At 49.3% G+C, this 23,097-nt stretch overlaps 4 protein-coding genes across 4 annotated transcripts; all 4 read right to left on the minus strand.

Moving 5' to 3' along the window:
• Positions 1–3,884: 3,884 nt before the first annotated feature.
• On the minus strand, positions 3,885–4,295 carry LOC138646173 (histone H3). The gene has a single exon (XM_069735638.1). The coding sequence runs from the start codon at positions 4,293–4,295 to the stop codon at positions 3,885–3,887; it is 411 nt and encodes a 136-aa protein (XP_069591739.1).
• A 1,046-nt stretch (positions 4,296–5,341) lies between these two features.
• On the minus strand, positions 5,342–6,028 carry LOC138646027 (histone H1C-like). Its single transcript, XM_069735503.1, has one exon. The coding sequence runs from the start codon at positions 5,992–5,994 to the stop codon at positions 5,356–5,358; it is 639 nt and encodes a 212-aa protein (XP_069591604.1). The 5' UTR covers positions 5,995–6,028; the 3' UTR covers positions 5,342–5,355.
• Positions 6,029–13,174: 7,146 nt separating this feature from the next.
• Positions 13,175–13,567, minus strand: LOC138646174 (histone H2A type 1). The gene has a single exon (XM_069735639.1). It carries the CDS (start codon positions 13,565–13,567, stop codon positions 13,175–13,177), a length of 393 nt encoding a protein of 130 aa, XP_069591740.1.
• A 1,907-nt stretch (positions 13,568–15,474) lies between these two features.
• On the minus strand, positions 15,475–15,855 carry LOC138646028 (histone H2B 1.1). Its single transcript, XM_069735504.1, has one exon. It carries the CDS (start codon positions 15,853–15,855, stop codon positions 15,475–15,477), a length of 381 nt encoding a protein of 126 aa, XP_069591605.1.
• Positions 15,856–23,097: the final 7,242 nt, after the last annotated feature.

The raw sequence follows: 23,097 nt of genomic DNA on the forward strand, positions 1-23,097 counted from the left end.
TATGATCAGTGCCACCACCTTCTCCCCTTCATTGTCTGTTCTAGTTATATGGAGATAATGGTCCTTGTATGCAATGTCCAGTAATGATTCCCGAGAGCAGCAGACGCTCCCTGAGGACCCATCTATGCCCAGCAGAGGACACTCATAGCCAGAGACCGGTACCGGGAGTTCCCTCTCCTCACGCTGCAGAACAGCAGAGCGGGCTGGGGACTAGTGACCGGTGTCACCCGCACTCAGAGCAGCCTGCAGCTGAAGGAGGAATCCCCCCTAACAAGGAATGTGCCAGTGACACCCTGACAGCGGAGAAAGGACAGGCAGAACACGCAGCAGCCGGGACTCTCCTCGCTGCGAGCTCCGGTACACAGAGGGGGGCAGGAAGTTCCGGGCTCAGGAGACGGGGACATCACCTGCCATGGGGTGTAAGGGGATGATCTGTAGCGCTGCATCTAATTATTGGGGGAAGCTCATTATCACTTACCAGACGCATTCAGGTGACATTAATGAGCCGCAGGCAGCGAGGCCGCCGAGTACTGTCCTCAATGGGGAGCAGCATTATAACAATGAGAATAACTTGCCCCCACTGTGATTTTCTTGTTATACGAATTGACGGTTTACTTTATTTTAATAACACTTGTATTGCAAATGACAGAGATCATAAAACTTAGATATAACCTGTTTCTTCATATGAAGATTTACATTCACAGAACATTTATTATCTTCCCGTAGAAGATAATGACAACAGCTTAGATGGATAAAACCATAAGCAATGGAGAAAGAACACAGAGAAAGAATTCCAAAACCTGTCATTCCTCAGTTGCTGGAGCTGTAGAATGATGGGCTGCACAGATTTTAGAGGATCATCTCTTCATTGTAATAGCTGAATCATTGGAATAGTGATATCCAGCAGGAGACATATGTCAGGACTAATAGTAACAATGCAACAATGAGGCAGACTGAGGTGTGCACTGACTTGCAGAGAAGCAGCAGTAGTCTGAAGAAGCTGACAATTAAGAACAGCTGTGTACAACCATCTCCTATCTGTAAGCCGCTAGGAAATTAATTGTTAAACACTTATCTGCTTTTGGAGGCAAAAAAAGACGCTAAATGCTCCTGAGTAACCTCATATCTTGTATTTTACTAACATGTTTTTCTTTTCCCTTATTTAGGCTATTCAATTTTAGTTACCATATTACATTTCTCCTGTAACTCTGACCTGCTTGGACTGTTGTCTTTTCCTACACTTTTATCATATTTGATCCTTTTTCTTACCCTATTAAAATTTATATTTACCGTCCCTCTTTTATTTATGTCTGATATAAAACTGTTTGTGTGTATTGATTATACTTTAAAAAACAAAAAAAACTACAAATCGCTCTGAGTTCAGTGGCTTTTTATTCCAGCTCTTGCTCCATGGATCGTCCGATACTTTGTGGTCTCGTATTAATTGAAGTTTATGATTCTCACTTTGTTTCTCCAAAGAAAACATTTATTTATTAAATGACTCCACGGTGATTTGGAAGGTGATTACAGGAGATTGCTGTTGGTGGACTTTATATCACATCACAAGAAGCTGCGGAAACTACAACAAGCGGGAAATTCAAAATTCCTACCCGCCCTGTGTGCAGCCAATCTGCAGAGGAAGGGGAGGGGCTAACGTTAACCGTTTAGGAACGTGGAGTTCCCGCTGAGTGGCTGATGAATTTTCCGTTTTTTGTCTTTCTGTAGTTTCAGGACGATCAGATGTCCGAAAAGTGTTTGTGTGGAGCGATCAATGGTCACTTGTGTCCCATACAGGAGTTTATATATTTCCAGGATCAAGGGAGAAGTATCCGCTTTCTATAATAGAAGGTGCAGAACTTTGCGACTATAGTGACTCCATCAGACCAGCAATATTCAGTGCAGGGAATATACAGAAACGAGGTCATGCAGATTAGAAACAATCTTAAAATTGGGGTGGGGAGTCTAAAATGCTGATTAATGTTATCTAGGGAAACCTACTATAGAACTGTAAACTCCTGCAGTGAGAAGAATAACAGGAAATATCGCAGAGTAGATGGGCGCCCTGTATGGTCACATATGAGCATTCTTGCCGCATCCAGTCCCATCACACATCAATATCTTTGCGGATTATTCTAGTATTGGTCCTGATCAGGGCGCACAGGGAAGGGGGGATGAGATTATTACATTTCCGCATATATGTATTTACTCCCCCACACACTGCAGACTGAGCCGCGAGTGACCCAGAGACCAGATGTTACCGAGCACAAGTGATCCCTCCGGGCATAATTATATGTGAGGAATGAGCTCGTCTTGAGGGAGGATTTGGTGGCTCTGAAAAGAGCCTTTGTGTTGTGGTCGGTGCCGGGGCAGATCTAAGCTCTCTCCCCACGGATCCGGCGGGCTTGGGAAAACCAGGTTTGTCTTTCTAGGTCAAAATATTGGAAAAGACTCTGGTCCCAGATCACACACTGCGGGCACATCCCAGAATCTGGATAATGCGGCTTCATTCCTTCGACCGGGAACCCACAGCATTAGTGGCTCAGTAAAGGTTCTAAACGATATATTAACTTTAAAACCACCAGGAACAAGAGCGCAGGAATAGGAAGGTGCAGCCTCTCACTGAGATGTGGGTGGCTCTGAAAAGAGCCTTTGGGTTGTGAGGACAGAAGAGAACACAATTAACCTCCGAAGCCGTAGAGAGTGCGGCCCTGGCGCTTGAGCGCGTACACCACGTCCATGGCGGTGACGGTCTTCCTCTTGGCGTGCTCGGTGTAGGTGACGGCGTCACGGATCACGTTCTCCAGGAAGACTTTCAGGACACCGCGAGTCTCCTCATAGATGAGGCCAGAGATGCGCTTGACGCCTCCTCTGCGAGCTAGACGGCGGATGGCAGGCTTGGTGATGCCCTGGATGTTATCACGGAGCACCTTCCTGTGCCGCTTGGCGCCGCCCTTCCCGAGACCTTTTCCTCCTTTGCCGCGACCAGACATCTTCCACGTAGTCAGCCAAACACGATGACTGATCAGCGCAGAGTCCTTCCTTTATATAGAGAGTGAGCGGACCGGAGCGAGAACTGTACAGATGACGCGTTTCCGGGGCGAGATTTCTGGTACTGAATTTGCAGTTAGCCCCTCCCTTTAGTCTCTGATTGGTTGAGCACAGAACAGTTGCTAATTTTGAATTTCCCGCTTATTGTGCTCTTATTTCCCCGCTTCTCTATTCTTCTCATCTCGGCGCCGCTGCTAGATCTGTTGGTTATTTCGATTTTTTTTCATTGTTATTTATGTTGCTAGTTTCCAGCTTCTGCCAAATGTTAGCTAGTAGAATAAAAAATATATTCTAGGGACAATAATCTACAGAAAACTCGTGATCCCCGGCAGTCACTCATCATTACACGTGGTGCCGGACTGGCGGCCATTACCGGTCCCTCAGAGCAGGGAGCTGCATGTAACCAGTCACCCTGCGGCTCCAGCCCTGGAGAAGATGGGAAAAGTCAAATATACGAGAATTGCTTAACGACCCACCCACCACAAATGCGACCATCGCAGCACACGGGGGAGGGATCTGCTCAGACCAGTGTCAGGCAGAATAGATCACATAAAGGCGTCATCACCGATCTGAGGGACAAATGAGGTTATTAACAGAAACTAAGCGCAGAGATCTCCGATCCGAACAAAAGAGAACGTGCAGAGCGATAACCAATATCGCTGATCACCTGCAATATCGGAAGCAGCAGCCTCCGTCCATTAACTGATCGACCGTGCCTGCGCTTCGTACACGGAGAATACGCGCAGAAAAGGGACTGCTCAGGAATCGGCTCATTTGGGAGAGACTTTGGTGGCTCTGAAAAGAGCCTTTGTGTTGTGGTCGCAGCCGGGGCAGATCTAAGCTCTCTCCCCACGGATCCGGCGGGCCAGCTGGATGTCTTTGGGCATGATGGTGACCCTCTTGGCGTGGATGGCGCACAGGTTGGTGTCCTCGAACAACCCCACCAGATAAGCCTCGCTGGCCTCCTGCAGGGCCATGACGGCCGAACTCTGGAAACGCAGATCGGTCTTGAAGTCCTGGGCGATCTCCCTCACCAGGCGCTGGAAGGGAAGCTTACGGATCAGCAGCTCGGTGGATTTCTGATAGCGGCGGATCTCACGGAGAGCGACTGTTCCCGGCCGGTAACGATGCGGCTTCTTCACTCCACCAGTGGCGGGAGCGCTCTTCCTGGCGGCTTTAGTGGCCAGCTGCTTGCGGGGAGCTTTCCCTCCGGTGGATTTACGAGCGGTCTGCTTTGTTCTTGCCATGGCTCCGTATAGACGTGTCGTGCACAGATGTGATAAGAGGAGCGGCGGGAGCAGGGTATTTATGCTCCGGGGCGCGTCCTCATTGGTCTCTGGGAAACACGCCCCCTGCGCTCCACTGGCTCTTTCATGAAATAAAGTGGCCAATAAGGGTTGATTTGTTTGACCAGTCATTGTTATTATTCCCGCCCACTAATCCCGCCCCTGAAGTCCCCGCCTCTTCCGTGATGCGTCTGTCCTCAGATCACTCATTTGCCGCTTGCTGGAGCAGCTGATGTATTTGCGTTCAAATGTCCCCGTGTATAGCGCTGTACAGTGCAGCTCCCGCAATATCGACAGATCACACCAACCCCCCATCCTGAGACTGCGCCCAGCATCAGTTATATTACAAACATTAGAAGTCCGAGAACTAATCATACAGCTCTGCGGGGAGGAGGCGGTGGCACTGATCATACAGCTCTGCGGGGAGGAGGTGGTGGCTCTGATCATACAGCTCTGTGGGGAGAAGGTGGTGGCACTGATCAAACAGCTCTGCTGGGGAGGAGGTGGTGGCTCTGATCATACAGCTCTGTGGGGAGAGGTGGTGGCACTGATCATACAGCTCTGCTGGGGAGGAGGTGGTTGCTCTGATCATACAGCTCTGCGGGGAGGAGGTAGTGGCACTGATCATACAGCTCTGCGGGGAGGAGGTAGTGGCTCTGATCATACAGCTCTGCGGGGAGAATGTGATGGCTCTGATCATACAGCTCTGCTGGGGAGGAGGTGGTGGCTCTGATCATACAGCTCTGTGGGGAGAAGGTGGTTGCTCTGATCATACAGCTCTGCGGGGAGGAGGTGGTGGCACTGATCATACAGCCCTGTGGGGAGGAGGTAGTGGCACTGATCATACAGCTCTGCGGGGAGGAGGTGGTGGCACTGATCATACAGTTCTGCGGGGAGTGGGTGATGGCACTGATCATACAGCTCTGCTGGGAGGAGGTGTTGGCACTGATCATACAGCTCTGCGGGGAGGAGGTGGTGGCTCTTATAAGAGCCTTTGTGGTATCAGAACAGGGGCTGCAGCTTATTTCTTAGCCGCGGGCTTCTTGGCTTTCGCAGCCTTCTTAGCCGGACTCTTGGCGGGTTTGGCCGCCTTCTTAGCCGGACTCTTCGTCACCTTCTTGGGCTTGGGAGCGGCTTTCGGCTTTTTGGGGCTCTTGGCCGCTTTCTTGGCAGCTGCGGGCTTCTTGGCCTTTTTCGGGCTCTTCTTGGCCGCGGTCGGAGCCTTCTTGGGCTTCTTCGGAGATTTGGCGGCTTTCTTGGCAGCAGCGGGTTTCTTAGGTTTGGCCGCAGCTGCTGGCTTCGTCTTGGCCACTTTGTCCTTCGTCTCCTGCTTCTTGTTCAGCTTGAAGGACCCGGAGGCGCCGCTGCCCTTCACCTGGAGGAGGGCGCCCTTGGTGACCAGAGACTTGACGGCCAGCTTCAGGCGGCTGTTGTTCTTCTCTACATCGTATCCTCCGGCAGACAGAGCCTTCTTCAGGGCGGCCAGAGACACCCCGCTGCGCTCCTTGGAGGCGGACACGGCTTTCACGATCAGCTCGGAGACGCTGGGGCCGGAGGGTTTATTGCTCTTCTTGGCAGCAGATTTCTTCGGCTGCTTCTTGGATTTGGCGGCCGGTTCTGCGGGAGGGGGAGCGGCGGCTGGCGCGGTCTCTGCCATCATGTGCTGCGGAAAAACAAAATGAAAATATTTCCTGATAGGAAGGAAAACACTGAGGCCGGAGCTGGAGGCGCCTGTTATATGTACAGGCTTACTGCGCACTGATTGGCTGCTGAGCTGCACCGTTCTGAGCTTCTATTGGCTGACACTGGACATAAACCCCGCCTCCTCCCAGCTGAGTCCGGGTGAAGCACCGCTCTCTCCTTGTGCTTCCCTGCCCGGGATAAAAGCCCTTTACCGGCTAACACCGGACAGCAGAGCGCGCTTCCTCCATCGCCTCTCCTTCTCCAACATCTCCACCGGCCATTTGTAGCCGTCACTAGCAGAGATGCCGGGAAAGAGCGGAGAACAAATCCCGGGATCATCGCCGCCGTCCTCCCGATCTGCACCTCACTGTGTACCGGGGAGATAAATCTGCTGCGGGAGCTCGTTCCTCCTATTCCCGGCTCTTGTCACCATCACAGGGATCTTTACTCCAATGTCTATCGTACAGGGAGCTGATTGTACGATGTGGGGACGAGCTGGAGCTGCTGAGAACCCAGAAGGGTAACACAGGCGACGGCCTCCGCTGACTGCCACCTCCCTGACCTGTGGTGTCACTGTACCCCGTATGTGCAGAGGATTGGGGGGACACGTGTTCCACATCAGTAGATGATCCACATCGGTGGCTGAGTGCAATCACCTGCCTGATATCTTGTCTTAGTGGTGGGAAAGAGCTCTGATGAGGCGACAGCTGCACAGTGCGACTCCCCAACCAAACACATGAACATCTCAGGGGAGAAAACTGAAATATTAACGGATGTATATGACCCCCACTATTATGCAAAAGGGGAATATTGGGAGAAGAGCGGAGACACAAAATCCAGCGTCTACACAGAGAACACAGCTGTATATAGTATATATAGTGCACAGCATCACATCTGCACAGCCCAGATCAGCAGTGTAATAAGTGCCACTGATAATAGAGGAGAGGGTACAGTATATACAGCAGAGTGTACAGTATATAGAGCAGAGTACACAGTATATAGAGCAGAGTGTACAGTATATAGACCAGAGTGTACAGTATACAGAGCAGTGTGTGCAGTATATACAGCAGAGTGTACAGTATATAGAGCAGTGTATAGTATATACAGCAGTGTACAGTATATAGAGCAGTGTATAGTATAGTATAGTGCGGTGTGTACAGTATATAGAGCGGTGTGTGCAGTATATACAGCAGAGTACACTGTATGTAGACCAGAGTGTACAGTATATACAGCAGAGTACACAGTATATAGACCAGAGTGTACAGTATACAGAGCAGTGTGTGCAGTATATGCAGCAGAGTACACAGTATATAGAGCAGTGTACAGTATATACAGCAGTGTACAGTATTTACAGCAATGTACAGTAAATAGACCAGAGTGTACAGTATATAGAGCAGTGTACAGTAGTGCGGTGTGTGCAGTATATAGAGCAGAGTATACAGTATATACAGCAGAGTACAGTATATAGAGCAGAGTGCACAGTATAAAGAGCTGTGTGTACAGTATATACAGGAGAGGGTACAGTACATAGAGCAGTGTGTACAGTATATAGAGCACTGTACACAGTATATACAGCAGTGTGTACAGTATGTAGAGGAGAGTGTAGAGTATGTACAGCAGTGTGTACAGTATATAGATCATTGTGTGCATTATATAGAGCAAAGCGTTCAGTATATAGAGCAGTGTGCAGTATAGTGCGGTGTATATAGAGCAGTGTATACAGTATACTATTATTATTTTTTTATATAGCACCATTGATTCCATGGTGCTGTACATGAGCGGTGACCTCCCAAAGTGTAGAGGAACAATTCAAGAGTGTGGGGTACTTATTTCAGAAATCGGGGGGGGGGGGGGGGGGGTTAACGGCCCGGGGGGGCATTTTTTTGAGGGGCATAACTTGTGGGCAAGGTCAATTTGGGGGGTCTCAGCTCAACCCGGTTTTGGGCTATCAACCCCAAATTTTCAGGGTGTGTAGAGTACCCCTAGCGAACCAATAGTGTAAAAAATTGAGGGTGGCACTTTGAGGGCACCCCAAAACTAATGCCCCCCCCCAAAAAAAAAAAAAATGCCCCCCTCCCATTAACCTAAAAATTCTGAAAAAAAAAATAGCCCAACTAATGAATTGTTCCTCTACACACTATGAAAATTTGACGTCGATAGCCCCAATCTGGGCTGAGCAGTTACCCCCCAAAGCTGCCCTGCCCATTGAAGCCTATCGCGCGCAGGGTCACTGCCCAGCCTGGTTTGTGCCTACCGACCCCACATTTTCAGGGTGTGTAGAGGAACAATTCAAGAGTGTCGGGTAATTTGTTCAGAAGTTTGGGCGTCGGGAAGGGGGGCATATTTTTGGGGTGATCTCAAAATGCCCCCCACATTTTTGCAGCACTGGTCCACTAGAGCTATGGGTACGCTACACACCCTGAAAATGTGTGGTTGATAGCCACAAACAGGGCTGAGCAGAGACTCCCCAAAGTGACCCTGCCCATTGAAGTCTATGGTGCGCAAGGTCACTGCTCAGCCCGATTTGGGTCTGTCGACCACAAATTCTCAGGGTGTGTAGAGGAACACTTTAAGAGTGTGTGGTAATTTTTTTCAGAATGTTTTGGGTCAACCGGGGCATTTTTTGGTGGGGCACAACGTTTGGGTTGCCCTCAAAAGCCCCCCAAAGTTTTACACCACACCTCCTTTGCTACATATCGAAGTATTGGCAATGCTGATGAGTATACTGGACCCCGCGATCACTTGGCTGGATGTGGGAATGTGCAGAGGAAAAATGAGGATAATGAACGGGATTACAGCAGCACCCCACATGCGGATGGTGGTGCCGAGAAAATCTAGTACATCAGCCTCATTCTGGAGAGGTGCTGACATGAAGGATTGATCAGCTCTCCGTGAGAGAGAGCGAGAAAGAAAGAGAGAGAGAAAGCCTGATGTGACGCTACCGGGTCTCGGGTGGGGGAAGTCGCCGGTTCTGTAAAGCGAGTGTGTAGTGGGGGTCAGCACACACACGGCGACTAAGGAGTTAAATGGAGGCGGATATTCCTGTATCTGGGATTGGTCGGCGCCTGCGGATGTCTCTCGCTCATTGGCTGATTACAGATCCGTTGATGGTTTTGAATTTCCCGCTCAATATCTGTTCTTTGTCCGTCGGATTATTACCGGCCCCTCTGCTGGAGCGGCGATCGCCGATAATACCGGGTCCTGTCCTCCCAGCTGTCTGCCCCCAAACACGGGGATCGGTTTGCTTATCGGTTGCCATTAATATTCTGGGGAGGTTATAATAGTCTTCAGAGGCGCCTTCCATCCGAAACATTAGTGTCCAGGACGTGGTCATCACATAGGAGTCTCCGTACCCGGTACACAGGGCGTCCGTCTATCCAGCTGCCTCAGACAGCCACATTCCCTGTGAATATTCGCTGCCCCCTGTTCAGTATAACATCAAGTAGCAGAATCAACACATTCATCTCACGGCAGGACTGTAGTAACCGCATCACTCCGGGGTTTGTACTGTGTGCATAGAGGGGCCTCCGGGAGGCAGTGTGCGGATATATCCCCCATAAATCTGTGAGGTTTGAGATCAATAAGAAGAAACCGCATCACCCGAAGTTTGCGGTGCCGGCTCTAGTATGGAAAGACGGGGAGGAAAATAAGAGGGGAGAGTATAGAAGACACGTCCCAGGCTGTGACCGATACTACAGGCAGCCGCACGGGGGATATTGTGCCCTGCAGAGACGCTGCGCCCGATACTAATCAGCGCCCAATAAAAGCAGGATCTTAGGACAACATCTTAACAGATTTAGAAAACGCCGGGAGTTGCTCCGTTATTAGAGCTGTAGAGGGATCTCCTTGGAAAAACCAGGTTAGTCTTTCTAGGTCAAAATATTGGAAAAGACCCTAGTCCCAGATCACACACTGCGGGCACATCCCAGAATCTGGATAATGCGGCTTCATTCCTTCGACCGGGAACCCACAGCATTAGTGGCTCAGTAAAGGTTCTAAACGATATATTAACTTTATAACCACCAGGAACCAGAGCGCAGGAATAGGAAGGTGCAGCCTCTCACTGAGATGTGGGTGGCTCTGAAAAGAGCCTTTGGGTTGTGAGGACAGAAGAGAACACAATTAACCTCCGAAGCCGTAGAGAGTGCGGCCCTGGCGCTTGAGCGCGTACACCACGTCCATGGCGGTGACGGTCTTCCTCTTGGCGTGCTCGGTGTAGGTGACGGCGTCACGGATCACGTTCTCCAGGAAGACTTTCAGGACACCGCGAGTCTCCTCATAGATGAGGCCAGAGATGCGCTTGACGCCTCCTCTGCGAGCTAGACGGCGGATGGCAGGCTTGGTGATGCCCTGGATGTTATCACGGAGCACCTTCCTGTGCCGCTTGGCGCCGCCCTTGCCGAGACCTTTTCCTCCTTTGCCGCGACCAGACATCTTCTGCAGTCAGTGAGCAAAAACTGATTCCTGGACAGCACGGACTGCTCCTTTATATGGAGGAAGAATGGACCAGAGAGAGAACTGCAGAGATGACGCACTTCCGGGACGGGTCTTCCAGAATCTACATTTGCCCCTCCCTTCCTCTGCTGATTGGCTGACCACAGAACTGTTGGGACGTTTGAGTTTCCCGCTCATTGGTCATATTCTGCAATTATCTTCCCAGCTTGTATTTTATGCAATTTCTTTCCCTTGTGACTAAAGATATCCCACATATTTTCATCACCGTTCCAGATCATCGTGGTTCATACCATCCACAATGTATGATGCCCCCACTTATCCCGCACACAGTATGCTGCCCCCAAAGTTATCCTCCACATAGTATGATGCCCCCTACACAGCAAGATAACCACACAGTAGGATGCCCCCACAGTTACTGTTTAAGGGTATGATATCCCCAGTTACTCCGAAAACAGTATGATGCCCTAAGTTACCCCCCCCCCCCCCCCCCAACACACACACACACAGGAAATATGATGCACCCACAGTTACACCCTATACAATGTGATACCCCCAGAGCGACCCATCCTCAGTGTAATGTAATGATTAACAATTGTTCATGTTATGGTGAAAGTCTTCCATTAATGGAGATTTGGAAGGGTGAAAGAAGCAAGAGAAATTAGAAGAGATATTTCATCAGATCAACATCTGGTGATTAAATGTTCATTTTTGCCATTACCTCATGTACAAATCACAAACCAGAGAGACACATTTTTATGCAGTTTTTTATATATCATGTTATGCTTTAGTAATGCAAAATCACATGACTGGGCCTTTAATTGTAAAGTACAAATTATTAGGGTTTTTTTTGCTTCTTTTTCATTGTTTGTCTTAATGTGAAAACTGTACTGGCAGCAAAAGGGTTAAAAAACCAGTGTAACAGAAAAATGATCCCTACTACATTGCCCTCTATAGTGCCAGAGGCATTTACTCTCTTACAACCAGGACTTACTTCTTAGGCGTTAGGGCAGTGAACCCATTAAATGCTGCAGGTCAGTTACTGAGTAGCTGTATGATGGCTCCTGGGTCCCAGTAGGGCACTGTATGAAATACCAGGTCGGATCCACTGCCAATTACAGCACAAAGCCATTTTTGGCAGTGAAATCTGAGTAAGAAAAGTCCCTTCAACATCCACACCAGTAGCAATATGCATCGTGCATCCCCCCATAAAGTGGTTTTGACGTCCTGCAGCAGTGACAGGGGAGTCTAGCGAAGATAATCGCTGTTTTTCGGCAAGGAACATTCCATGTTATCCAAATCAATTTTCTTTATGACCCCAGTGGCCCATTCTGGTGGGCGCTCCTGCCGGCCCCAACAACGTCCCCGTCTGCCATTTGCGTTTCTTTTATCGTGTGCTCCAGCCAGTCTCTTCCATGCTGTTCGGAGGGATCAGTGTCCCCATTGCAGTTTGGGCTACACAGCGAGAAGGATTTCACAAGCCTTTAATGCCACTGGCCGGTCACAGTCACACAGACAAGTCAATAAGGCCGGAAAAAGCCCGACTCTTTCACATGTAACCAGAGCGTCGGAGATGGAACCTGAGCTTCTGCTAGATGGCAGCCCTATAGTGTAAGGGCACGTTAGGGACGGCCCCATCTCCAATATTTGTGACATATACACATATAGGAATCCTTAGCCAAACAGTAAACACCTTTACCAAAGTCACGGTTTGTTTCGAAGTCCGACAGCCGAGCAGGTGCGTTTGGAGGTCTGGCAGCAGGGCAGCGCATTTCGAGATCCAACAGCTGTGGAGGTGCGTTTCAAGATCCGACAGCCAACGAAGAGTATTTCGATGTCCGACAGCCGGGTAGATGTGCTTCGAGGTCCAGCAGCCGCGGCGGAGTGATTCGAGGTCCTGTCACGTAGATATATATCCAGTTAGTGCAGTGTACGGGGGAACACAGGTGTTGGTTCTGCCCCGTATATATATATTTACAGTGTATACATTGTTTGCGGTGTATAGGGAACACAGCGCTACCGGGGCCTGGGGTGAAGGTGCCGCATCTTTGGATACTCTGATGAGAGATCAGCTGGAACACGGAAAATAAGAAGTTAAATGGAGGAGACACGTCTGTGTACCTGATGTACGTAGATGTCTCTCCTCCATTTAACGTCCTATTTTCAAGGCTGAGCTTTCCCAAGGCTGCCCGCTCATTGTCTTATCACATGATCCTTTGGGGGATTTGAGTTTCCCGCTCATAATCTCTGGAGGATTATTACCGGTCACTGCCGATAGCGGAGATCACAATCCGGTCACACCCGGAACAGCGCGGAGTCCTGTCCTCCAGAGCCGCCGCACACGGGATCGTCCTCCGAGAGAAGGCGCCGTCACTGATGTGGAGGAGAATCACCCGCCCGGTCCCGATACTCCGGGACCTGCTAACTACATGTAGACCTCAGCGCGGAGTATCAGACACTAATGAGGGGACATTTCCTGCGAGCTTGGCAGACGACACTCCCACCTGAGGGGTCTGAGACTTCATGTGGGATTGACCCATTCATCTCCTATTATTCTGTGGATATGTGCACCAACAATGGCGGCAATGGTGTATGTACCATCAGCCTCATGTGAGGACCCCGAGATAGGCGGCGCCGGCTCTTGTGGTGACGGTGTGGGTGGCTCTTAGAAGAGCCTTTGGTTTTGTAGAGATTGGCGGCAGCGCTCACTTGCTCTTGCTCGCCTTGCTGCTCTCGGTCTTCTTGGGCAGCAGCACGGCCTGGATGTTGGGCAGGACGCCCCCCTGGGCAATAGTCACACCACCCAGCAGCCTGTTCAGCTCCTCGTCATTGCGCACCGCCAGCTGCAGGTGACGGGGGATGATGCGGGTCTTCTTGTTGTCCCGGGCAGCATTGCCGGCCAATTCCAGGATCTCAGCGGTCAGATACTCCAGCACAGCGGCCAGATAGACCGGAGCGCCGGCGCCGACTCTCTCAGCGTAGTTGCCCTTGCGGAGAAGCCTGTGCACACGGCCGACTGGGAACTGCAGTCCTGCCCGGGATGAGCGGGTCTTGGCCTTAGCTCGAACCTTTCCTCCTTGTTTGCCGCGTCCAGACATGATAGCGATAACGTCAGATAACAAATAAAGACCGAAAATCGTGTGGAGAAGAGACTGTGCTGTGTGGCCTTATATAGTCTGCTGCTCCGCCCTCCTCTCCTGTCATTGGATGACTCTGAAGCTGGCCAATGGGGAAGAGTCTTGAGGAACCGCCAATGAGCTGCCGAGGGCGGAGCTTATTATTGCTCCTTGCTCAAATTAGTTTCTCACCCAATAGAAAACGTTCGCTTTGGACCGAATAGATAAGGGGTGAAAACAGATATTTGTCTTGGAGCAGAAGGAAGTGCAGAAATATTCTGTTGATTTGTAGTTTGCACTTGTTGAATTTGTGTCTACTATCAGCCATAAATTGCACTGACAGTCTGGTGGGTGAGGGGTTAATCCCTGTCAGTGCTTCTCCTCCGCTCCATCTGCACAGGAGGCGGCTCCTCACTCACCCGCTTATTACCCTGTGCAGATTCCCTGTGGTGTCCGCGCTGATCCTATCACAGCCTGACTGAGACAAGTCTCCTATGTTCTGCCCGGAGCCTGATGTGACGCTGCCGGGTCCCGGGTGGGGGAAGTCGCCGCTTCTGTATTGTATGATACAATATTGTTCTGCTCCAGGAAGACATCCAGGCCTCTCTTGAACCCCTCGACTGAGTTCGCCATCACCACCTCCTCAGGCAAGCAATTCCAGATTCTCACCGCCCTAACAGTAAAGAATCCTCTTCTATGTTGGTGGAAAAACCTTCTCTCTTCCAGACGCAAAGAATGCCCCCTTGTGCCCGTGGCCTTGGTATAAACCTTGGTATAAACAGATCCTCAGCGAGATATTTCTATTGTCCCCTTATATACTTATACATGGTTATTAGATCGCCCCTCAGTCGTCTTTTTCTAGACTAAATAATCCTAATTTCGCTAATCTATCTGGGTATTGTAGTTCTCAATAGAATTGTAGTTCTCAATACCCAGATAGTGGTAATGTTCTGAGCAGGGACACTCCGCAATCTTCTACACATGATCGTACATTTCCCATCACAGAGGGATCTGCTGGGAAGGGCAGAATTGGTCTTCCCTGAAATGTCTCTTGTAGGATACGTCCCTGACCAGTATATCGTCTGCACAGTACTGATTGTGACGGGAAAGGGACGATCTGATCGTCTCCAGGTCAGGCACACGGGCACATCACAGCATGTGGAGAACACGAATCAGTCTCTATATCCATGAGTGGAAACAGGAGCGAATACTGCACCGCTAACCTGGAAATCTGCAGACTCCTGTGTGGGATGTAAGAGAGCAATGATCGCTCAACAAGCAGATTTCCCGATATCGGTCCTGGGAGCACGTGTCATATGAAGACAAAGGACGGAAAAAAGCGGGAACTTTAAACTTTTTACCATTGGAAACATTAGCTCCTCCCTCTGCTGATTGGCTGAACACAGGACGGTTAGGGGGGTTTGAATTTCCCGCCGCTTCTAAATGTAATGACGTCATTTACACTGTAAAAAGAATTCAATTAGGCTCTAGATCAACTCCACCGACCACCACAAATGGCTCCTGTTAACGGAGAAAGGAGAGTAATGAACGAGACCCCAGAATGCCGAGATCTGTGCAGCAAGGGGTTAAATAAGTCCCTGAATACACATCAACTCACTGAGCAATGCCCAGATTATTCCTGAGGTTTTCTCACCATCTCCCTCGTCATCAGACGCAGAGCCCCGGGCGGTGCGAGCAGACACCTCGGGGAGACGGGAGAGGACACCGGAGCAGTGTGGGTGGCTCTTATAGTGAGGGTGTAGGTGGCTCTTGTAGTGAGGGTGGCTCTTGTAGTGAGGGTGGCTCTTGTAGTGAGGGTGGCTCTTGTAGTGAGGGTGTGGGTGGCTCTTAGAAGAGCCTTTGGGGTGAGGAGCGGAGCACGGAGCCGATCACTTGGCGCTGGTGTACTTGGTGACGGCCTTGGTGCCCTCGGACACGGCGTGCTTGGCCAGCTCTCCGGGCAGCAGCAGGCGCACGGCGGTCTGGATCTCCCGGGAGGTGATGGTGGAGCGCTTGTTGTAGTGAGCCAGGCGGGAGGCTTCCCCTGCGATGCGCTCGAAGATGTCGTTGACGAAGGAGTTCATGATGCCCATGGCCTTGGAGGAGATGCCGGTGTCGGGGTGGACCTGCTTCAGCACCTTGTACACGTAGATGGCGTAGCTCTCCTTCCTGCTCTTCCTCCGCTTCTTGCCGTCCTTCTTCTGAGTCTTAGTCACGGCTTTCTTGGAGCCCTTCTTGGGCGCAGGCGCAGACTTGGCGGGTTCAGGCATGATAACACCGGTCTCAGCACAAGTGAGCAGAATAATGATCCTGCTCCTCCAAGAGCGGAGGAATTTATAGCCCGGCCATGCAGATGAGCGCTGCTGTCAGACCGCCGTGCTATTGGGTGATGATGTCATGTGACCAACGGGAACGTCAGACGCTCCGCCCACTGCAGCTGATTGGTGGTTCTCCAACTGATATTTCGCTTTTCAGCACCCTCCATATAGCGCTGTAAAACACGTATAATGCTGAATACATCTAAATAGTGCTGTGAAGCGCCATATACCGCAGTGCACCCTCATATAGTGCTCTATGTGTTAATGTAGCTCTGTTTACCCTTCATGTGCTGCAGTATACTCCAATATAGTGCTGCTATTCATCTGTATAGTGCAGAGTGCCCCCATATACTGCAACTTACTGACAAATGACTGTGCCACTTCCAGAGCTCGGCCGTCATGGCCCTGCAGGAGGCCAGCGAGGCTTATCTGCTGGGGAGTCTGGGGATGTACTAGATTTTCTCGGCACCACCATCCGCATGTGGGGTGCTGCTGTAATCCCGTTCATTATCCTCATTTTTCCTCTGCACATTCCCACATCCAGCCAAGTGATCGCGGGGTCCAGTATACTCATCAGCATTGCCAATACTTCGATATGTAGCAAAGAAGGAGTGGTGTAAAAATTTGGGGGGCATTTTGAGGGCAACCCAAACGTTGTGCCCCACCAAAAAATGTCCCGGTTGACCCAAAACATTCTGAAAAAAATTACCACACACTCTTATAGTGTTCCTCTACACACCCTGAGAATTTGTGGTCGACAGACCCAAACCGGGCTTAGCAGTGACCTTGCGCACCACAGACTTCAATGGGCAGGGTCACTTTGGGGAGTCTCTGCTCAGCCCAGTTTGTGGCTATCATCAACCCCAAATGTTCAGGGTGTGTAGCTCTAGTGGACCAGTGCTGTAAAAATTTAGGGGGCATTTTGAGATGACCCAAAACATATGCCCCTCCCCACCCCCAAACTTCTGAACAAATTACCCGACACTCTTGAATTGTTCCTCTACACACCCTGAACATTTGGGGTCGATGGGCACAAACTAGGCTGAGCAGTGACCCTGCGCGCGATAGGCTTCCATGGGCAGGGCAGCTTTGGGGGGTAACTGCTCAGCACAGATTGGGGCTATCGACTTCAAATTTTCATAGTGTGTAGAGGAATAATTCATGAGTGTGGGCTATTTTTTTTCTGAATACCTTGCTCTATATACTGTACACACTGCTCTAGATATTGTACACTGCTCTATATACTGTACACACTGCTCTATATATTGTATACTGCTCTATATACTGTACACTGATTTACATACTGTACCCTCTCCTGTATATACTGTACACACTGCTACTGTACACTCTGGTCTATATACTGTGTACTCTGCTGTATATACTGTACACACTGCTCTATATACTGTACGCTCTGGTCTATAATACTGTACACTGCTGTATATACTGTTCACACTGCTCTATATACTGTACACTGCTCTAAATACTGTACACACTGCTCTATATACTGTATATACTGTATATATACTGTATATATTGCTGTATATGTACTGTATATATACTGTATATATTGCTGTATATACTGTACAATCTGTTGCACAGTCTGTATACACTGCTGTATATACTGCATACTCTGCTCTATATACTGTACACACGGCACTATGCTATACACTGCTCTATATACTGTACACTCTGGTCTATAAACTGGACACTGCTGTATATACTGTACTCTGCTTTATATACTGTACACACTGTTGTATATACTGTAGACTCTCCTCTATTATCTGTGACACTTATTACACTGCTGATCTGGGCTGTGCAGATGTGATGCTGTGCACTATATATACTATATACAGCTGTGTTCTCTGTGTAGACGCTGGATTTTGTGTCTCCGCTTTTCTCCCAATATTCCCCTTTTGCACAATAGTGGGGGTCACATACATGCATGAATATTTCAGTTTTCTCCCGAGATGTTCATGTGTTTGGTTGGGGAGTCGCGCTGTGCAGCTGTCGCCTCATCAGAGCTCTTCCCTCCATTACAGGCCGCAGCGGTCACAGCTTCACACTGGGTAAGACCAGTGGCGTAGGAAGGGGGGTGCGGGGGGGGGGCGGTCCGCCCCGGGCGGCACAATGCTGGGGGCGGCCGGCGCTGCAGAAGAAGATAAAAAAAAAAAAAAAAAAAAAGACGCCCCTTTAAATCTTCGGGCGGCGCCGTCCGCCGCCACGACCAGGGCCAGCTCCCCCCACCCCCGGGTCCCGCCCCCGCCCCCGCCCCCGCCCCCGCTCTATACTCACCTCTCCTGGTTCCTGCGGCGCCGGCAGCTGCAGCCTCCTCTGACTCTGCGACGTCTCAGAGCAGAGGGCGCGATGACGTCACTACTGTGCGCGCCGCTCTGCCTCTCTGTCCTGAGCGTCGCAGAGCCGGAGAGACGCTGACTGCACCGGACCTGCGCTGGGAACGGGAGAGGTGAGGATTTTACTTTTTTTTTTTTTTCTTTATTTCTGACTGTCTGGGGCTGGGGCAATGCTGGAGACCATGGGGCAGAATGCTGGACACACTGGGGCAATACAGGAGACCATGGGGCAGATTGCTGGACACACTGGGGCAATACTGGAGACCATGGGGCAGATTGCTGGACACACTGGGGCAATACAGGAGACCATGGGGCAGATTGCTGGACACACTGGGGCAATACAGGAGACCATGGGGCAGATTGCTGGACACACTGGGGCAATACAGGAGACTATGGGGCAGATTGCTGGACACACTGGGGCAATACAGGAGACCATGGGGCAGATTGCTGGACACACTGGGGCAATACAGGACACCATGGGGCAGATTGCTGGACACACTGGGGCAATACTGGAGACCATGGGGCAGAATGCTGGACACACTGGGGCAATACTGGAGACCATGGGGCAGAATGCTGGACACACTGGGGCAGTACAGGAGACTATGGGGCAGAATGCTGGACACTCTGAATACTGGAGACCATGGGGCAGATCTCAGGACACATTGAGGCAATGCTGGAGACCCTGGGGCAGACTTCTGGACATACTGGGGCAATACTGGAGACCATGGGGCAGATTGCTGGACACACCGGGGCAATACTGGAGACCATGGGGCAGAATGCTGGACACACTGGGGCAATACAGGAGACCATGGGGCAGATTGCTGGACACACTGGGGCAGTACAGGAGACTATGGGGCAGAATGCTGGACACACTGGGGCAATACTGGAGACCCTGGGGCAGATTGCTGGACACACTGGGGCAATACTGGAGACCATGGGGCAGATTGCTGGACACACTGGGGCAATACAGGAGACCATGGGGCAGATTGCTGGACACACTGGGGCAGTACAGGAGACTATGGGGCAGAATGCTGGACACACTGGGGCAATACAGGAGACTATGGGGCAGAATGCTGGACACACTGGGGCAATACTGGAGACCCTGGGGCAGATTTCTGGACACATTGAGGCAATGCTGGAGACCCTGGGGCAGACTTCTGGACACACTGGGGCAATGCTGGACACTGGGGCAGATTGCTGGACACACTGGGGGTAATATACTGGACACACTGGGGCAATGCTGGACACTGGGGCAGACTGCTGGACACACTGGGGAAAGGCTGGACACTGGGGCAGATTGCTGGACACACTGAGGGCAGATTGCTGGACACACTGGGGGTAATATGCTGGACATACTGGGGCAGATTGCTGGACACACTGGGGGTAATATGCTGGACACACTGGGGCAGATTGCTGGACAACATGGGGGTAATATGCTGGACACACTGGGGCAGATTGCTGGACAACATGGGGGTAATATGCTGGACACACTGGGGGCAGGACTTGAGGCATGGGCAGAATGTAGATACGGGGCATGATTGGAGACACGGGGCAGGATTGGATCATGGGGCAGGACGGATACGATGGAGGCTGGTGGGGCAGGATGGGGAGATCATATGGGGTAGAATGGATACTCATGAGGGCAGGATACGACAACATATGGCTGGAGCCAGGAATGAGATAAACGGGGCCAGGGTGGGGAATATTATTACCATAGGGGATAATTAAGGGATATTGTTACTGCAGTGATGTATTTATTTTATTTTTTGAGTATACTGTTTTAAATGGGGGGGCTGTCCTGTTACTGTGCAGAGTGACACTATATCACCTTTTTTTCTTCATGTGGTGTAATGTAGAAGTTGTGAAAAATTAAGTAATGTGTTCTGCAAGCGGAGCTCGAGATAACTGTGTTATTTCCTGCAGAAACGAGTCCTGGCTGGAAGGAATGATGGCGGTCTGTGCTGGATAAAAGATGAAGGACTTCACCTAGAGACGTCACTGGTGAGTCAGTGTTACCTATACACTGACACTATACACTGTATACTATATAGAGGTCCTGTGTATAATGTCACCAGTGATCTCTGTATTACCTCTACACAGACACTGCATACTAAGTACAGATCTCCTGTGAATACTGGCACTTATGGTGATAGTATTGTGGTTTTTTTTTTTATTACTGATCAGTATTGTAGTATTCAGTCACTATGTGGTGGTAATATGTGGTCTGGAAATGGTGCGGTGGTATTTGTCCCTTGTATGTAGTATTATTCGGTCACTATGTGGCCTGGTCATGGTGTGGTGGTATTAAGTCACAGGTGTGGCATGTGGGGGTGACACCATTAGGCCCAGTTTAAGTTCTACAAAACAGGAAAACCATTTTTGGTAACCTTTGTGTGTATTGAGCTGGAGGGGGGGTGGGATGGGGGGGGGGGGCGCCAAACTCGGGAACAGCCCCGGGCGGCAAAAGCTCTAGCTACGCCTCTGGGTAAGACACGATATCAGGCAGGTGATATGGATCATCTACTGATGTGGAACACGTGTCCCCCCAATCCTCTGCACATACGGGGTAGAGTGATATCACAGGTCAGGGAGGTGGCAGTCAGCGGAGGCCGTCGCCTGTGTTACCCTTCTGGGTTCTCAGCAGCTCCAGCTCGTCCCCACATCGTACAATCAGCTTCCTGTGCGATAGACACTGGAGTAAAGATCCCTGTGATGGTGACAAGAGCCGGGAATAGGAGGAACGAGCTCCCGCAGCAGATTTATCTCCCCGGATACACAGTGATGTGCAGACCCAGTGTGAAGCTGTGACCGCTGCGGCCTGTCATGGTGCGAAGAGCTCTGATGAGGCGACAGCTGCACACTGCGACTCCCCAACCAAACACATGAACATCTCCGGGGAGAAAACTGAAATATTAATGGATTTATGTGACCCCCACTATTGTGTAAAAGGGGAATATTGGGAGAAAAGCGGAGACACAAAATCCAGCGTCTACACAGAGAACACAGCTGTATATAGTATATATAGTGCACAACATCACATCTGCACAGCCCAGATCAGCAGTGTAATAAGTGTCACAGATAATAGAGGAGAGGGTACAGTATATACAGCAGAGTGTACAGTATATACAGCAGAGTACACAGTATATACAGCAGAGTACACAGTATATAGAGCAGAGTGTACAGTATATACAACAGTGTGTACAGTATATAAAGTAGTGTGTACAGTATATACAGCAGTGTACAGTATATACAGGAGAGTACACATTATATAGAGCAGTGTGCACAGTATATACAGCAGTGTCCAGTTTATAGACCAGAGTGTACAGTATATAGAGCAGTGTATAGCATAGTGCCGTGTGTACAGTATATAGAGCAGAGTGTACAGTATATAGAGCAGTGTACAGTATATAGAGCAGTGTATACAATATATAGAGCAGTGTACAGTATATAGAGCAGTGTATACAATATATAGAGCAGTGTGTACAGTATATAGAGCAGTGTGCACTGTATATAAAGCAGTGTATACAATATATAGAGCAGTGTGTACAGTATATAGAGCAGTGTACAGTATATAGAGCAGTGTATACAATATATAGAGCAGTGTGTACAGTATATAGAGCAGTGTGTACAGTATATAGAGCAGTGTGTACAGTATATATAGCAGTGTACAGTATATAGAGCAGTTTGTACAGTATATAGAGCAGTGTATACAATATATAGAGCAGTGTGTACAGTATATAGAGCAGTGTATACAATATATAGAGCAGTGTGTACAGTATATACAGCAGTGTATACAATATATAGAGCAGTGTGTACAGTATATAGAGCAGTGTATACAATATATAGAGCAGCGTGTACAGTATATAGAGCAGTGTATACAATATATAGAGCAGTGTGTACAGTATATAGAGCAGTGTATACAATATATAGAGCAGTGTACAGTATATAGAGCAGTGTACAGTATATAGAGCAGTGTGTACAGTATATAGAGCAGTGTGTACAGTATATAGAGCAGCGTGTACAGTATATAGAGCAGTGTATACAATATATAGAGCAGTGTGTACAGTATATAGAGCAGTGTACAGTATATAGAGCAGTGTGTACAGTATATAGAGCAGTGTACAGTATATAGAGCAGTTTGTACAGTATATAGAGCAGTGTATACAATATATAGAGCAGTGTGTACAGTATATAGAGCAGTGTATACAATATATAGAGCAGCGTGTACAGTATATACAGCAGTGTGTACAATATATAGAGCAGTGTGTACAGTATATAGAGCAGTGTATACAATATATAGAGCAGCGTGTATAGTATATAGAGCAGTGTATACAATATATAGAGCAGTGTGTACAGTATATAGAGCAGTGTATACAATATATAGAGCAGTGTGTACAGTATATAGAGCAGTGTATACAATATATAGAGCAGTGTGTACAGTATATAGAGCAGTGTACAGTATATAGAGCAGCGTGTACAGTATATAGAGCAGTGTGTACAGTATATAGAGCAGCGTGTACAGTAAATAGAGCAGTGTATACAATATATAGAGCAGTGTATACAATATATAGAGCAGTGTGTACAGTATATAGAGCAGTGTATACAATATATAGAGCAGTGTGTACAGTATATAGAGCAGTGTACAGTATATAGAGCAGCGTGTACAGTATATAGAGCAGTGTGTACAGTATATAGAGCAGTGTGTACAGTATATAGAGCAGTGCACAGTATATAGAGCAGTGTATACAATATATAGAGCAGTGTACAGTATATAGAGCAGTGTACAGTATATAGAGCAGTGTGTACAGTATATAGAGCAGTGTGTACAGTATATAGAGCAGCG

This window comes from Ranitomeya imitator, chromosome 7, assembly GCF_032444005.1.
Source record: "Ranitomeya imitator isolate aRanImi1 chromosome 7, aRanImi1.pri, whole genome shotgun sequence".
Classification (NCBI taxonomy): Eukaryota; Metazoa; Chordata; class Amphibia; order Anura; family Dendrobatidae; genus Ranitomeya; species Ranitomeya imitator.

Coding starts and splice junctions, on each gene's coding strand:
- LOC138646173 (XM_069735638.1), bottom strand. CDS start 4,295: ATGGCAAGAACAAAGCAGACCGCTCGTAAATCCACCGGAGGGAAAGCT.
- LOC138646027 (XM_069735503.1), bottom strand. CDS start 5,994: ATGATGGCAGAGACCGCGCCAGCCGCCGCTCCCCCTCCCGCAGAACCG.
- LOC138646174 (XM_069735639.1), bottom strand. CDS start 13,567: ATGTCTGGACGCGGCAAACAAGGAGGAAAGGTTCGAGCTAAGGCCAAG.
- LOC138646028 (XM_069735504.1), bottom strand. CDS start 15,855: ATGCCTGAACCCGCCAAGTCTGCGCCTGCGCCCAAGAAGGGCTCCAAG.